This window comes from Numenius arquata, chromosome 9 (genome assembly GCF_964106895.1).
Source record: "Numenius arquata chromosome 9, bNumArq3.hap1.1, whole genome shotgun sequence".
In the NCBI taxonomy this organism is placed as follows: domain Eukaryota; kingdom Metazoa; phylum Chordata; class Aves; order Charadriiformes; family Scolopacidae; genus Numenius; species Numenius arquata.
The window spans coordinates 17,987,704-18,005,151 of NC_133584.1; the positions used below are offsets into that span (position 1 = coordinate 17,987,704).

The 17,448-nt window shown below is 36.8% G+C and overlaps 1 protein-coding gene across 1 annotated transcript in view; it reads left to right on the forward strand.

Annotated features, from left to right (window-relative positions):
- DNER (delta/notch like EGF repeat containing) overlaps window positions 1-16,697 on the forward strand; it is a 127,058-nt gene extending 110,361 nt beyond the window's left edge. The window contains exons 10-13 of the mRNA XM_074153686.1: window positions 2,544-2,657; window positions 3,744-3,875; window positions 9,712-9,958; window positions 16,586-16,697. Coding sequence (XP_074009787.1) covers window positions 2,544-2,657; window positions 3,744-3,875; window positions 9,712-9,958; window positions 16,586-16,697 — 605 coding nt within the window. The remainder of the gene's footprint in view (window positions 1-2,543; window positions 2,658-3,743; window positions 3,876-9,711; window positions 9,959-16,585) is intronic.
- The last annotated feature ends 751 nt before the right edge of the window (window positions 16,698-17,448 follow it).

Consider the following 17,448-nt stretch of genomic DNA (forward strand, 5'->3'; position numbering starts at 1 on the left):
GACCAGGAAGGCCAGAGACAGTAGTAGGTCTGTGACTGCTTTCCCATGTTAACTGCAGCTATCCCTAGATATGCTTGAATGGAATTGGTCTTTGGCATTTCTTAAGTAATTTATAAAATACAGCAGAAAATTATGTTTCGCTACACAAAATCTTTTATCTTGCAGTGGATTTCAACGTTACAGAGTAGCACATATCAGCTGTCTGTGACATGTCCCTCTGTGATGATACTTTTTTTGTGTATTCTGTTTTGAATAATTTTGTGAGAACATTTTAAATGTAATTTTATATTTTATTAGTATTAAAAACTACATATATTTTACATAGGATGACTATGTTTTAAGGAACATTACCCCAGCATTTTCTCATTAAGCATATCAATCCTTACCTGTGTTGATAGGTAACACTCGCATAACATCTGCTTGAGGCTAAATATGTATTTCATGCTGGTGATTGCACTGCTCTTTGACAATAGATACAGAATTCATCATTTTAGAGGCTTAGTGAGGAAATGACCCTCAGCTTTTCATGACAGTTTAAAGAGCACTTAACCATAATGTTATGACTTCATGTTCTGTTCTCATCCGACCTGTACAAGCAGCTGAAAGCACTGTGTGCGCAGCACATTTTGCTTTAAGTGAAAGCAGGGACCTGGTCCTGTAAGCAGTTTTTGCTGATGCCTGAGCTTTCTTCATTCCAGTACTTAAAGTATTCAGTGCTTAAAATATTCAGTATTCAAATGCTCAGACTAGAGTGCTCTGCCTTTTTGCTGCTGACAGGCTGACCAAATGTTTTCAGCAGGTCTGTAGCAAGTGAGTAGGTGTGTGTATATATATAGTACATACATATTTAAAATCAATTGCTTTTATATATATTTTTTAGTTATCACTATTAACTTGAGATGATTGTTGTTATATAACTCACATAAGCTTGCATTGCTGTACATAACTGCAGTGTTGAACACTAGAGAACTAACTTAATTCCTTTTAATTGGTCACTCGTTACGTAAATTTGCTTGTATACCTAGACCTGATATATTCTGTGTCCAGTCCTTTTGTATTGATTTTTCTCTTTCACATTCTTTTCTCTAAAGACACTATTTTCTTTCTAATTTTACCTCTGTGTAGTTCTGCGTCTCAAACTCTCCAAATTCAAATTCACAATCTGCTCAATTCCAGTGCAACACAACTGTTATTCATGAGAGAGGTTGGAAAGGAGTGAGGCAGGATCAACTGCATGTCCCCTTTTCATGTGTACTTGTCTCGCCTCTCCTAGTCCTCCATTATTGTATGTTCTGTAGTCTCCACAAGCAACACAATTCCTTCGCTGTCATTCACTATCTCATGACTAGAAACATTTTCCTGACGCCAAAGCTGTATTGCAGTTTTTATATTTAATAAACAATGTGAGTTTATGCTTCTATTGACTATGCATCTTTACAGCTTGCAGGACAGTAAGGATTTAGAAACATGGACCATATTAAAAAGTGAAAAACCTTTGTAATTTGTGTTATCATATGGAAGCATTCAGAATACTGTTCTCTTCAGTTTATTAAAATGCTTGTAAAAAGTATAAGAACGGGAATACTTGAAGATAACTTAGGATTTTAGCTATGTGGTCACTTTCAATTCATTCCCAAGCAAAAAATGCTAATAAGACTTAGATTTAGACTTAAACCTTACACTAATGGATAAACCTAAGCAGTTGTTTTAAATGCAAGTTAATTTCACTGTAGTAGGTACATTATAAATGAAGTCCCACCAACCATTCAGTATTCACATATGTACATTTTTTTCCCATGTTTCAGTGCCATCCATGCACTGATTAGTTCATTCATGTATTAGTTTTTCTGGTTTTATCTGAAAAGTAGAACCACAGAAAATGATGTGTGTAGCAGTGGCAGTAAAGCCTTTCCTCCCATCCCCAGGTGGGAATCTGCTGGTTTATGTTCTGCATGCCAGATATGGCTTGCAGTGCCTTGTGCAAGGCAAAGCTGCTGAACTCGCGTAGCCTGCACCTGAGAATGAAAGGCTGAAGGTAGTGGCATGAAGTTGAGCAGCTCAATTATTTACTTTTAGCTATACATTTGAATAAATTAATTTCTCTTTTTATTGCCTTAGTTATACTCCTCTGTTTTCCTGCAAAAGTCAGAAGGGCATCAGAATACTTATGTATGTTATTAAAGAAGTTATTACATAAAGTTCTTACTGAAGACAATTATTGTTTACATTTTATTGAAGAACATAAGATAGCTGATCAGATTATGCTTTATTATATCATTGGTTTTTTTATAGATGCTCCAGCAATCCTACCTCTTTTATCCCAAAGCCTCAGTGGGTGGGAAGAGCAGAGAGGAGGCATTTGTGTAAAAAGTTTAGCCACCATAAAATATATGCCTTTAGTCTTATGACATTAGCCTAATAGGACAAGTTTGAAGGCTGCAGATCATTGTGCTCCTCCGGGTGAAGTTAAGTTATCGCATGTACTGATTTTATGCTGTCATTATAGGTTATGTTAAAGGCAATTACTAACTTTACCTTTTCAGGAAGGCACTGTGAACTATACAAAGATCCTTGTGTTAACATCAACTGTCAGAACGGTGGCACTTGTGACAGCGAAGGTCTAAATGCAACATGTATTTGTGCACCTGGATATACAGGCAAGTAGTTCGTACATTACACAGAACATCTAGTTGTCAGTGTTCACTGTGTCCAAAAGAAGACAAATACCAAGTAAGACTGTGTCTCTTCAAGGAAACAAATTAATTTAGACTTTGCTGAATTGTAATCTGTTTGGGGAGAACGAAAAGTTCTTGATATTACTTGCAACTGCGTTAACTTTAAAAATTTTACAGCAAAAAAGCCTGGTACTAAAGAGAATTCACTAAGCTAACAGCTATTTAACGTGCCTTATGCCCTTACTGCTTGAGAGTAGGTTGTGTTTTAAAAATAACATTTTGAAGACTTCCAGGTAAGCCAATATGCTAATTGGACACTGCTGAAACTGGAAAATGTTTTAACATTGACCTTAGCTACTGCAAGCTGAAGAAACAGCTCATTCTGTTAGCTTAATGTGCAATTGCTAAAAGCCCTAAAGTGCTTGTTATGAATCAATTTACACTTTCAGACTAATGGTAAGCAGCCATTTAATCCTTTGGCCTTGCATTTAAACTGACATGATTGGTGTAATCCAAATATCTGCTATAAAGAGAATTTACAACCTGATGCTCTGTGAGTCATGTATGGTAGTATCCGATGTGAGAGTACTAGATAATCCTGTTCATAGCTGTTTTGTAGATCAAATCATGAATCATGCTTTTTGATCTATGATAATGAAAGGGCATTTTTTGGAAAAGAATTAGCATTCCATTGTACAGTGACTTTCTCAGAGACACTGATTATCTAGATTATTGTATAACACTTCAGAATATACATGACAAATTGTTATACCACATTTTCTTGGGGTGGAATTTATATTTAAAGAAATGATACATCATCTGGGTGAAGTTAGTCAAGTCACTTAGCCCTCACACTTTGTTTTCACCTGGCTGAATAAGGATAATATTTCCTTCTTGGAGGGTATGTGAGACTTACTTATTGAAACAGTTACAGACTACTGTTGACGTTCTAAGAATAAAGATGCTATTGATCTCTAAGGTATTTTGCAGCTAGAGAAAAATGTACCTGCTACATGAGGCACCCGCTATATAGACGTTAGTTTTTTGTTGTTTTTTGTCTGATACAAGGTGAAGAATGTGAAATCGATGTAAATGACTGTGACAGCAACCCATGTCACCACGCTGGAACTTGCATAGATCAGCCTGGTGGTTACACCTGCCATTGTCCACATGGATGGGTTGGTGCAAACTGTGAAATACGTAAGTTTTGTAGTTTTCTAAATATGTTACATTATAATAAAGAAATTTATATTTGTCTCTAAATACCTATCTGCACAAATAACTCTGAATTGTCTGTAAATTATCAAAATTCTGTTAAATGCGTTTTATTTTAGGCCATAACATTTCAAAAGTGGCTATGAAAGTTAGAAGATTCTGTTTCCAGGCACCCTACTTTGAGATGTGTTGGGATAGAGATGCTATCTCACCGCTGGGCTGTAAGCAGTTTGCCTTTTAATTGCACTTATGCTTCAGAGCTTACTGTCATACTTACCTTGGGTAAAGTGTGCTTCCATAGCACCATAAGCATGGTCCTAAAAGACTTGTATTGACCTCTCAGGACCCGCAGTTCTAGTGATGTTTCAGCAAAACAATTTTGAACTTGCTTACCTAAGGAAACAAGTCCTGTGTAATTGTGCTGTGACTTGTGTGTGCATGCATTTATCAACTTTTTCAGGAAACATTTCCAACTGTAGGCTGATTTCTACCAGAGTTGTTAGAAAGGTAAAGGTCTCCAAAGCAAAATATTTGCTAAGCATTTAGTAAGACTTAGAGAGGTTCCATTGGTGGGTCTAGTGAAGGAACAGCTTCAGACTTATCTCACTTTGTATTGGGAAAAGCTTCAGTGTTAGTGCACCCTTGTGGAGCAGTAGAGAGACCATGAGAGGAAGAGAGTATGAAGGCAAATGTGCAAGAGATAGAATGGAAATTAGGCTTCATCAGTTCTGCTGCTCATGAAGCTGCTTCATATTTCCCTGATGTCTTGTTCTTGGGCTACAGATGATGTCTTTACTAGGGAGTTTAGCTGTGCATTTAACTGCTTGAATGCTAAGTACTGTGGTCACAGATCCCTTCAAGTCATTATACAGATACACAAGTTTGTGTGAGGAGATTTACACCACTTAGCACAAATAATGTTACAGCAATACGTGATAGGTGAAAAAAAACCCCAAAACAGAAAAAGAGACTAACAGAAAAACAGAAAGAGAAAAAGAGAAAGCTCCTGTTGTAAATTAATGAGAAAATACCTACACAAAGGCTGCCATAGAAAATGTTTTCTATTCTCATTTACACAAGGGGAATATGAAACTTCTCTTTTTTACTCTCTTTTTACTTAAACTTTACTTAAACATATTGACTGACATTTTAAGTTGATTTCTATTCTTGACATTAGTCCTTACTTTAATCCGGAAGACAACTCTGTTCACACCTGGATTGACACAAAAGTTTTATCTTCACAGGTTTATGACCTTCTTTTCCTGTAATTGTTGGTTGTGAATTCAGTTTTAGTGCTTTCTGTTGAAAGCAAATACTGCAGAAGAGCATTTCTAGCTGGTCCAGAGATGGTGACAGCACTACCTTTTGGTTGTCTCTGTGAATGGCACACACACACTTCCCTGTGTGGTACAGAACCATCGTGACGGCGGGAGCATGATGCTGCGTGCTATCTGTATGCCCTATTGCTCGCGCTCAAAGATGCTCAGATGAGCTTTTACTGACAAGGCTGTTGTTAGTGATACCTGAAACATGCACATCCAAGTTGATCAGCAAGGCAGTGTAGTTCTGCCTGCCTTAGCTAATAAGTAGTGGGCTGACGGAGAGGTGTGTTTAGTTCTTGGAGAAAGCAATAATCATCCTGGAGTGTCTTGATGTAGTAACAATTACATTGCTGTTATGTTATGGAAGGAATAGATGCCAAAGGGAAACAGAGAGGTGTGCGTGCTTTCTGAGCCTTGCAGATGTGCTACATGAAATCAGTGACACTTGTTCTGGAGTCCTCCTTTAGCTGTCATGCTCTAATCACTAAGCGTTTGGCTGTTTGCATCACAGATATGTAGTGAGATGGATATAAACATGTGGGAAAATGGGAGAAGCAGAACAAGAGGATGGAAGGAGCCTTTTCCAGCTGTCCAGCTACTCAATTATTCCTGCTTCCCCCTGTGAGGGACACATGCCCCCAAGCACTATATATGACAGGTAGATTCCAGCCTTTATCTGTGGTCGGTCAGTATTTACTCCTTTCTGACCTCATTTGTAAATGTACGAGAGAGAGAGTGGGTAAAACTCTGCTTAAACTTTGTCTCTTGAGCGAGGGGATCGTCTCTGCTTAGTATGTATTTCTCTACACAGAGCATCTGTTTATAATTGAACTGCAGTGGCCTTGCCTGCTGCTCAAGAACTTGGATTTTCTGCTCATATTACATATTTGCAAACTGTGTAAGTTAAAATGATGGGAAGAAGCAACAGCACTTTGTTATTGCTGTTTTAAGCCTTTTGCTGACTGATTTGTTCTTTTATCTTGTGACTGCTATGACAAGAGGCAGGGAATTATCTGAGTGTTAACTGGAATTGATAACACTGCAAGGCTGATTCTTAACTAGAAATATTAGAGTTTTTCCTTCCATCTCAATATTTGGAGAATAAATCACACAGTATTGTTTATGGTAATTATTCTCAAGTGAAGTGTTTGAAATTACTGTGTTTTTATCCAGCAAATCAGGATAGCTAATACAGTATATATATGCAATAATAATATAGGAGATATAAAAAAATGCAATCTAGAAAATTCTGGCTTGGTCTTGAAAGAATGAAAGCAGGGAAAAAAGATCTTTGCATAATCACATAAAGATACAGTTTGAAGAACAATTAAGTTTAAAATTTGAAGGTTACCAATAGTTTCTTATGTCTGATGTTCCCTTGCTATTAAAGTCACTTTGACACAGCATCAAAGTAAAATGATGTGTTGTTATGGGACACCATGATACTTCATGATAGTCAGATATAAGTATGGACATGCAGCCTCTCTAACCAATGCAGTGGCTTATAGCTGAAGCTGTGGAAGCTTTCCTAAAGCACTCAGATTTTAACAGGTATATAAAGGATTATGCAAATAGAGAGGGATTGAGTTTTGAAGAAATCATTTTGCAGAAAGGATTTAAAAGCATTTTGATCTGCAGATTTTTTTCTACAGAACTATGTATCCATGGGAAAATCTTTGCACTTACTGTCTTTCCCTGACGTAAGAGTTGACCAACTGATGTGAAAGCAATTCTGATCATCTCGAGAAATAGAAAAGCCATATCTAGCTCTTTTATAAACAGGTGCAGCACATCTGGTCTCACTAGAGTTGAGTCAATGGGGCAGTAGATTTCTGTTCAGCTCTAAAGATTGAATCTATCAGTAAATCTGCTTTTGTTCATCTTTCCACATTTGCTTGTCATATCTATCATATTTCAGCAACTTGTGCATAATGGTTAATAATGTACTGGAAATTAAATTTAAACACTGCATACTGGCTTCCTTTTTATTGGACCCATCCCTTTGAATGCTAGGAAAAGACATGATGAAGCCAGGCTTTAGACTTCTCAGGAGGGGGATGAGCTGGTGTTTAGGAGTCATTTGACTAAATGGACCACATTTTATCTTTTGTGGTTTTCTGTTACTAACTGTGAAAGAGGCTGTTGGTACTTTTTTTTGTAGAGCAACTCTCTATTTACTATTAATAGCTCCCCATTTTTTCACCAGCTGTTTTATCTGCTTGAAGTGACTAACTTAACAGGATTTCAGGGTTATCGTCTTGTTAAACTATAGTCTTTAATTTTCAAGTGCTGTATATACAGCAAACTAGGCAAGAGATAGATGTATGTTGCCTGGACGAACTGTGGTATTTATTATATCATCTAATGACCCTTACCAGTGTTAGCAATTCCAATTAAATAGGATTAAATCGGTCTTAATTATAGAGACGATACTTTTCCTTTCAAAATTAAATGTATTTGCATAAAAAGTTAGTGGAGCATTCACTGTAAAAATGGTTACCAAATGTCTCATATGAATTCTCTAATGCCTGATGGTTATTTGTTAATAACATTACCTTTGCCACTTTAGTAATTATTAATGTAGATACCAAGGTAAGCCAAACCATGTGGTTACTTGAAAACTAACATAACGAAGTATTTGTAGTACAGACCCTGCGGTGCACATTGAAATCTAATTTTTAAATTAATTTTATGAACATTACTATGACAACTGAGAGTACTGTGATTTTTAGCTGTCATATGTTCTTTCTAATCTTTGGAGTATAAATTGTCAATCTTCGTATTTTTATCTGGTGAGAAAGAAAGGAGGAAATTTCTCTCATCCTTATCATCCAGAGATGGAAGACATGGAGTCTAAATCAGAACTGTCTTGCCGTATATCTGTGCACATTATATCTGAATTTGGCCTAGTCTGACAACCTGACAGAAACCACCGAGTGTGACGAATGTGCTGCAGAACAGAAATAGAAACCCATCCCAGACTTCACAGAGCACAGCTGCATTCTCTCCCTCGTATCCCAACTGGGCAAATTGTAGTAACAGCATTTTAGAAACATTAAATCACTGAATGATTCAGGCTGATCAAAACTCTACTGATGTCTGAAGAAGATAACACAAACAAGCAGTCCTGTAAACTCAGCCCACGCTTGCAGACAAAAAGTCTAAGAAAGCCCAGGCTCAGATATGCTCCAGGACAACCTTTACTACTGTAAACATAGGGCAACCACTTCTTCAAACTCTGCTCAGGTAAATCCCACGTTACAGCTTCAGGCTTTCTCCCTACCTTCCTCTAAAATGGATTATTTTTTTTCCCCCTCTACTTATACATTCCCCTGTATTTCTACCAGAGATGGAGATTATATCCACAGACGCCACTAAACCTGTGATTTCAGCTTAGGTGCTTGTATCATTTACCTGCCATCGTCAATATTTTTGAGAGGTGGCTTCTAAGAGCATCTTAAATTCCCAAAGCATATGCTTGGTAGCCCTGTTCCCAGACTGTGATTAAGTAAAGGGAGCTTCTAAACCAGTGCAAAGTGTAAGTCCATTTGAAAAAGCAACAGTCACCTGCTAGAAATAACTTTTGCGGTGTCAGATTTCTGTAGCCAGAATGATTCAGGTCTGTTCTTGATTTGAAATAATTTATGAGACCATAGGCTTAAAAGAGTGCCACAAATGAACTTCCCTAGAGGGAAGTAGAGGTTAGTTAGAAATACTGTGACCCATGCTAGAGAAAAACAGATCTGAGGACATAGGCAACTGATAAGCAGTCTGTTTGGCAGTGATAGACAATACTTTGGACATCAAGAATATTTTAAAGGAGGTCTGGAATACATAAATACAAGAAGACCCTTCCAGATTGTCTTGGCTTTAAGGTCTGCTTTGAGACCTGTTAGGGAAATCATGCCTGAGAGAAGACTAGTGGTCTCAGTACTGTAGCACCTTATAAGATACCATTTTTGTCCTTGAAATGCTGGTTTTGAAGTCTCTGTGGTTTGGTGAAGATAAGCATAACAAAAGCCTGTGTTTCAAATTAAAAACCAAGCATGTTTAATACAAATTAAATCACATATTTTAGTAGAACGGTTCACTAACTACTAGAACAAAATGCCCAGAGAATTGGTGGATTACTAGAAGCTTTTACATAAAACCTGCCTACCTTTAGAGAACATATAGTATATTATAACATAATGGAAGAATAACTAGATGACTTTGTATGACTTGGGTTATGCAGGAGATCAAACTAAGTAAGTGTTGCTATATGACCTTAAAAATCTACAAAAAAAGATGGGTGAAAGATCAATATAGTGCTGTTCAAATTTGTTGCATGTTAGGCATGGTGACATCAATAACAGAGCCTGGGAAGGTTCAAATTATGTATCCTCCTGGCTTCAAAAGTCTCCATAGAAATATTGAAAGTGAATAACGTAAAATAATTCTATTCAGCAGGAAGGATATAAAATACTAATTAATGATAACCTTTCATTTCTTATCGGCAGATCTGCAGTGGAAGTCTGGGCATATGGCAGAGAGTCTAACAAATATGCCTCGTCACTCCCTCTACATCATAATTGGGGCTCTCTGCGTAGCATTTGTCCTAATGCTGATCATTCTGATTGTGGGAATATGTCGCATCAGCCGCATTGAATATCAAGGCTCTTCCAGGCCAGCCTATGAAGAATTTTACAACTGTAGAAGCATTGACAGTGAATTCAGCAATGCAATTGCTTCTATCCGACATGCCAGGTTTGTTCTGGGGATGGTAATTTAAAAGAAATCTGTTACAATACGTAATTTCTGTCCATGCATAGTGCATCTAACTGCTGTTGGTGGAGAATGGGCTGCTTTGCTGTGAAAAGACAGGATCACCATCATTGCTTGTTGTTATTTTTTGATCCCTATTGTGTTCTCTTCTGAAGTGTGATAATCCAGCACAGCTCCCTGAAAACAGAGAGAGTTATTCTGAATTTATTTGGTGTAACTGGTGAAGAGGGACAGATGCAGAGTTCTTAGCCTGTAAGATCTTCTGTTTGGGATGTACATATTCTTTAACAGATACATACAACTAATTTGGATAGATAGCAAAGGCATGTTGATTTTTGTGACTAATTTACCAGATTATTTAGTGAGACACTCTTCAAATCACTCATTTTTGTGCTCCTATTTGCCTTGAAATTAGGATCTTTCTTTCCTAGAGATAGTAATTAGAGATCTTGTTTTCCTAGACATAGTAATCTTTTGAATTTTAATTTTAATGGAGCACTTGCAAAGCAGGGTGGAGTGTTAGACAAATACAAAAGTAGAACTGGAATGGGTTCAAGAGCTCAAGTGTAAGCTATTGCACTGATATAACATTAATTATACCTAGCTTTGTGCCATATACCTAGCTTCCTGCCAACAATTGTGTTTAAAAACCTCCAAAGGAGTTGAAGAGAGTTAGAAAGGGCTTTTCTAAAACTCAGCCTAGATTTTCTTTACTATTAATTAGGCCACTTCTTTCTTACTGCTCTTCAGGTTGTCATTTAGCATAATTTATCACTGTTCCCTTTATAGTAATCATGTACCTCAGCTGTCATCTATCCGTGTGGAGTCGTGTGTCCCCGTCCCCCCCCCTCCTTTTTTATAATAAAAATAAACAAAGAAAAACAACCTTTTTCTTCCCTAAACTAACCTATTCTTTCAGTATCTCCTCCTGGATAATGTCAGATTCTTTATTGTCTCTCTGGGACACACTCCAGATTGTCTTTCTCTTTTTTTGAAAGCTGGCCCCCAACTGGAAATAGTTCTCCAGCTGAAAGTTTACCTGTACCAAAAGAACTGAGTAATCACCTCTTGTATCTTATTTATGGTGTTCCTGTTCATATGTCTGAAAATGAAACCTGATTACTTTTTTTTAAAATTTCATTTGCATTACACTGTGACTGATGATTTAATTTTGTGAGCTGTTAGACCTTTTTCTCCAGATCCCCCAAGATCCTTTGTGCCATTTTGCTTCCTAGCCGGTATTGTGTCTGCTGTATTTCACATCTCTCTTAATAGGGTAGAACTTTCATTTTTATTGTTTCTTTTTCCCATTCTTCAATTTGTCAAGATCACTTCAGATTCCAACTACAGTGTTCATGTATGTTACCATTAAAATGCTTGTAAAAGAATGGAGGGAGACACGTTCCTGTGCATTGACATGAAGAAATGCAGGCATATTGGTTAGGCATTGCTGGTAATTCATTTTCTGAATACTCCAGTTCTATTTAAATTAAATTAAGTAGATTAATTTGTACCACCACTGAAGTCATCAAAGTTATCTGAAACGGATGAGGAATTCCCACAGACTCAGTTAATCACATTGCAGCTTTGGGCAGTAGCTCTTTTAACTGTTTCAACTACATTTAAAACAAAACATTTGTTCATTGTCAAAATATATTAGTCAGTAAATATTTAAAAAAGAAAGATCTGTATAGGTGATTTAGCATAGCAACAAAATCAGTGTTCTTTAAAGTCCTCCCTTGAAGTCTCCTTTGCCACTTAGCCTCACATCTCTTCCAGTAGGAGCTCAACATCTCCACACCATACACATCCTGAGAACTTTTTCCTTTAGTAGTGTAGTGGGAGAGGAGGGAGTTGTTTTATGGCCCATAAAAAGCTTTATAGTTTTTTATTATTTGGCCTTTTGAGTGTCTACTATTATGTACTATACATCTCCAAGAGTGGAGACCAAGTTGCAAAATGATACTCTTAGTCTTTCAAATTAAACACTTGCCTCCTACTACTGTGGCAGTGATGAATGTGTCAATCCTGTTCAGTTACTGCTCGCTGAAGTGGTACTTTGCACTTCCCCAGGGACCAGAATCGGTCTTCTGAGGAACACTGTGAAACACCTAGGTTTTCTTACTTATTTCTTAAAGCAAGTTTGGCAGCTTTCTATCTCAGGGTACCAAGGAAAACTGTATCAGAAAAAAAACCCCACCAAAAACAAACAAAAAAAAACCCCACAAAAAACCCAGCATCTTTTAAATTTAATTTCCCCTGTCTTTTACAGTCTCATGGGCAGGTAATGGAAATGGCAAAAGATTTCCTGTATGAAACTTTTGAAATCTTGGAAGCTGGGATAATTCAGGTCTTTATTGCTACTGTCTGGAATACTCTGAATGAACTCCGGTTTATTACTGAAAGCAGAAATATAGAAAAACAAGTTTTCATCAGTTAAATAGCCTCTGAAGAAGTTCTTAGATTTGGATATATTTATGATGATTTTTCAGATCCATATTATGCAGTTGAAAAATTACATTATTGGAACCTGTCAGTAAAGGGTTTCCCTATCTTGGGAAAGGTGTTTCTACTTAATGCAAATGAAAATAAATGTTTTCATTCCAAGTAATTCTCTGTGCCTCTCAGAGAATGGATGCCTTATAAAAATCCAAGATAGAGCTGCTAAGTCAGGTAATTCATGGAGGTTTAATGTGACGATTATTGTGTTTATTCTGGCTTCAGGAAGATATAAACCACAGTTTTGGTCATTTCAATCCTGGAAAAAGAGCACAACTTTTATAGTTATTTTTGCATAAACTCTTAAATCTGCATATTAAAATACCAACGTCTGAATTTTTAGAATTGCTGTATTTAAGAGCCCTACTTTCAAACAATAGGTTCTCAGCATTTTCTGAAAATCATTCACTTTCTGAGTTAGATACTTAAACTTATTAGTAATTTTGGAAAAAGGAGGCCTAAGGGAAAGTTAGTAGATTATTTTCTTTAAATGTAAGGTTTATGTTAAAGTCAGTAGGTGTCCAGGGAGTGTGGATGCCTGTTGCGTATTCAATAAATGACTTTAAAATTACTTGTTCATGTTTCTTAGTAGGTCTTTTTCTTGATAGCTTTTTATAATTTGATCTTTGCTAATCAAGGTACTTGCTATAAGAGAAAATGAATGTGCTCGGGGATCACTACTAATAAATGTCACTTTTGTGAATGTTCCTGAATTAGCAGATCAGAACTAGATTGTTTTCTAACAAGGTGAAGCACAGCTCTCTTTAGTATTCATTATGCAGCAAGTAAATAAATATTCCTTGTATGTTAAAGCTTACACATTTTAAAGAGAAGACTGTAATGAAATAGTTGACCACTGGCTACTGCAACCATAAGACTTCATTGAACTGGAACCAGGATCTGTTGTTGAAATGATCTTGATTGTTCACTTTAGGAAAGCATGCACACTGAATTCATAAAATATCTGCTTACAGAGACTAAATTTTTTGTATTCCTAGATATCATTAGCAATAGACTTCACGCGCTACTTACAGTGTAGTTTCTTTAATTTTAACTTTCATGTGCTGACTCCTGTCTATCTGCGAGTTGAGGAGTCTGGTTCATCAGACTCTGATTAAGTCGTCTTGTCACAGCAGGGTAAGCTTCTCTCCACCGTACATTCTTCATGTTCCTGTGTTTGAGGCGGCTGTGTTAGGCTGCAACGTCCTCAGCTTCCTGAATCTGAAGAGGTTCAGCACGTGCTCATTTCTTACCATTTCCTGACATAGGTTTCAGTGATGAGTTTCAGTCAGCTACCTCTTTGTGAAAGTGTGATCACGTGCACAAGTGCTCTGATCTCTACAGCACGTGCCAATTGCTTGGTCCTCTGCCAGAGTCTCAACTTTGGGGGAACTTTAGGATTACACTTCAATTATATTAAGTAATGCAAAATACCACTTGCACACATGGTCTTTTCTCTGAATAATGCAGAAGAAATTATTCTTCTCATTATTCACCTCCCGTGGAGGCAAAAATAATCCCTTCCTGTGGGTATGCTTTTTTTTTTTTTTTTTTTTTTTTAAATTCTGGTTTCTCTCTTTTCCTTCTCTTATTTAAACTTTATTTGTGGACTTCTTATACCAGTTGCTGTTTTTGAACAGAGTAGCAACATGTGGTTTCTTTATTCTGCTTCTGGGAAAACTCCAAACTCCAGTCTATCCCACAGAAGTTGGAGGATACCGTTTCCTCAGAGCTCAGCTGTCCAGTGTTCTCAAAATCTTCTACTTGAATGGAATTGTTGAGGTTAAGGACTCCCTATGGTTAGCCATCTTTAGAAATGTCCTTCTAAGGAAGTGGAGGGGCATCCCTGTTCCACAGCTGAAGCAGAATTTGCAGTCTCTGTCCCACGTACATATATACACACACACGGTGCTGCCTGTGCCAAGAAGAATTCCTACATTGAATATACACTGTCCTCAAGATTGTCACAGAACCCGTGGTGTCTCTTTGTCAAGTTACACAGGTTACTCTTATTCAATGTTTCATCACAAACTATATTTTCTAATTCCCATGTCATTTATTTGACTTTATGATGATTCATATGCCACTGAATGGTTGTCTCTTGCAGATTGTATTGGTAATTGTTTTGTTTTCTTCTACGTCACCAACGAAATGATAAAATAGCATCCTTGTGAAATCCTACTAGATGCACACCCATTGAATTAAGATGTCCCATTTAACAATTCTGTTTTCAGTCCTCCAAGGTTTGTTTAACTCTGTTTAATGTTACGAGCAGGAACTGGCTTCTGAACTGCCTGATTAAAGCAATGTGGTCTACCAGCTAGATGGTTCAGCCAGGCCACAAACAGCTAGCACATGTGCTGTGGTCTTTTCTCAACGTTTTCTAATTAGGGGCACATGTCAACCCTGACCTACACAAGAGAAAAGATTTTGTACTGTTTCAGTGTGTGCAACAATCTGTGTGTTCTCTACCTGTCAGAAAGGGCAAAATTTGACTTAAATCATTGGAGAATGTTTATCATCATTTGTTTTCATGCAAAACTCTATTTCCTTTAAAGCCTTGAGAATTTTCTTGATGGAGAAAAAGGGTGATTCAGAATTAATTGCTGCCTCTGACTTAGTAAGATGCCATAACTTGATTCCTTCATTCAGTTCTTGGAATTTTATCTCATTTACAGAAGATTAGGTTTATCTATCATGACACTGATGAGCGAACATGGCCTGTCTGTATTTATTAAAGTAAACTATGGAAGAAGCAGACATTAATGCATGGAAATGTATCTAGTGTGTCCTTATTGACGGCTGAAGTACTTGGAAAAAATGAAATTTCCACCATATAGATCATAATGCTTCCAGCCATTTCAAATTCATCAACAATCACTGAAAACAGCCAAGAATTATATTGGGACAGTCAGGAAGTTGCGTAAAAAGCTTGAAAAAAAATCAAGTTAATTTTGGTTTGGTCTAAATATTATCCTCAGATTCTTAATGTTCTGAATCTCGCCTTCCAGTGTGCACAACTTAAATTAATATAGACATAATATGGTACATAAGAAGGGGATAAAAAGAATCCTTAGTGTGGATCAATACATAAATAAGTCTTTCTGGGTTAATATTTTCTCTACATCTGGGCCATAAGGAAAACAGACTTGACCCTTTTTTGCCTCATTTTCCTGTGATCTTTTTTGTTATTTAAAGCTCCTGCAATTGTAGTCAGAACACTTTAATAATTTTTCTGCTTTCAAGCTGCATTTTTAGCACTATTTTTGTATCCTAAAAAATGGTCGTAAGGGTGATAGACTGTCTATGCAATGCAAAGGCACCTAAAGGAGTTCTGGATGTGCCAGTGCTGGGGCCACAATGATACAGCCACAGGCGTTCTCTGCACAGGCAGGATCAGCCTGGTTCTTAGCAGTGGTGGTTGCCCAGGAGGACCCCGCTGTTGATGTGATTCTGTTGCTTGTGAACCTTTGCTAGATTAGCATGTTTATGTGGCATTGCAATAGCCTAACTGCCATTAATTTTGCCAGTGTTGCAAATAACGTGCAGCATGTTGATAATTTAAACATGCTTCTCAACCGGATGTCAGTTGAGCAAAGACTTCAAGTTCATTTTTAAAATGCTTTGTCCACAGCTTGCAACTCAATTCAGTGCACAACTGTTGTATTTCCAAACGCAAATGTAACATAGTTGTCTGTTGTTTGTTTATTATTTGTAAATATACACACCCTGACCTTAATGTTGGTTGTTAGAGAAGGCTCTAAAATATAATTCTGGCCTCTCTGAAACTATCAATTTCACTCTTGCCTTCCGTAGTCTTCCCATATTCTGATACTGCTGAATTCCATAGCAGAATTCCTGGAGCCTTTGACATAGAATCTGTTTCTTGTTTGCAAGAAGATTTTTAAAAAATTTTTTTATTTGATACATATATTTCAAAAGTCGCAGTTCAGATATTTAAACTTCTGTCCTTCTGGCATGTTGCAATACAATTTAGAATTTATCTAGGCTCTCTGGGTTTGTTTCTGACTGCATACCAAACTCAGCGGCTTGTTGCCATTAACTCATCCGCACTTCTGTTTGTCACCAAAAGCTTTCTTTTGTTTCCAGGTTTGGCAAGAAATCCCGACCTGCAATGTATGATGCAACCCCCATTGCTTATGAAGATTACAGCCCAGATGACAAACCTTTGGTTACACTGATTAAGACAAAAGATTTGTAATCTAGTGTATCTTTTTTGGATTATTTTTCAAAAGGATGGGCTACTAACCTAATTTAAATATTTTTAAGAAGAAAGCATAAGTAATTTAAACCATTAGATGCTTCAGAATTTTCTGTAGAATATTTAAGAACCAATTTTCTGCAGCTTTTAGTTTGGAAAAATATTTTAAAACAGAATTTGTGAACTTCATTAATTACATTTTAATGTACCTTGAGCTCTATAAACTATAAGCTTATGATAGTGTGTGCTTTTTTCTTGGTAGACACTATTACTAAACCCAGATGAGTTTCTTGTGGTTGTTACAGATCAGAAAACAATAATTAATGAGGAGTTCTTTATGACATGTCAGTGCCAGCTTTCTCAGTAGAGGTAGGAAAAATGTGAAGCATAATATGATATATAATATATCCATTAATTAAAAAAGTCTAAAATGTTTGTGTTGTGAAAAAGAAACTAGTAAAAATTATTATTCCTAATCTGAATGAATTAGCTTTTGCCTTATTCCATGCATGGATAGATAACCTATTTCTCCATTATTTCCTGAAAGTTGCTGAAACATACTCTTGAGTTGATGTTTGACATTTTTGTAATAGTATTCAGGCTAGGCCTTGTATAATAATTAAAGTGCCTCTTGAGGCAACGTAAGGGCATGATCCTTTAAACACTGAAATCAATGAGAGAACTTCCATTGACTTCAGTGGGTGGGGGATTGGATCCTACAATTGGACTGAATCTATATTTTTCTTTAAAG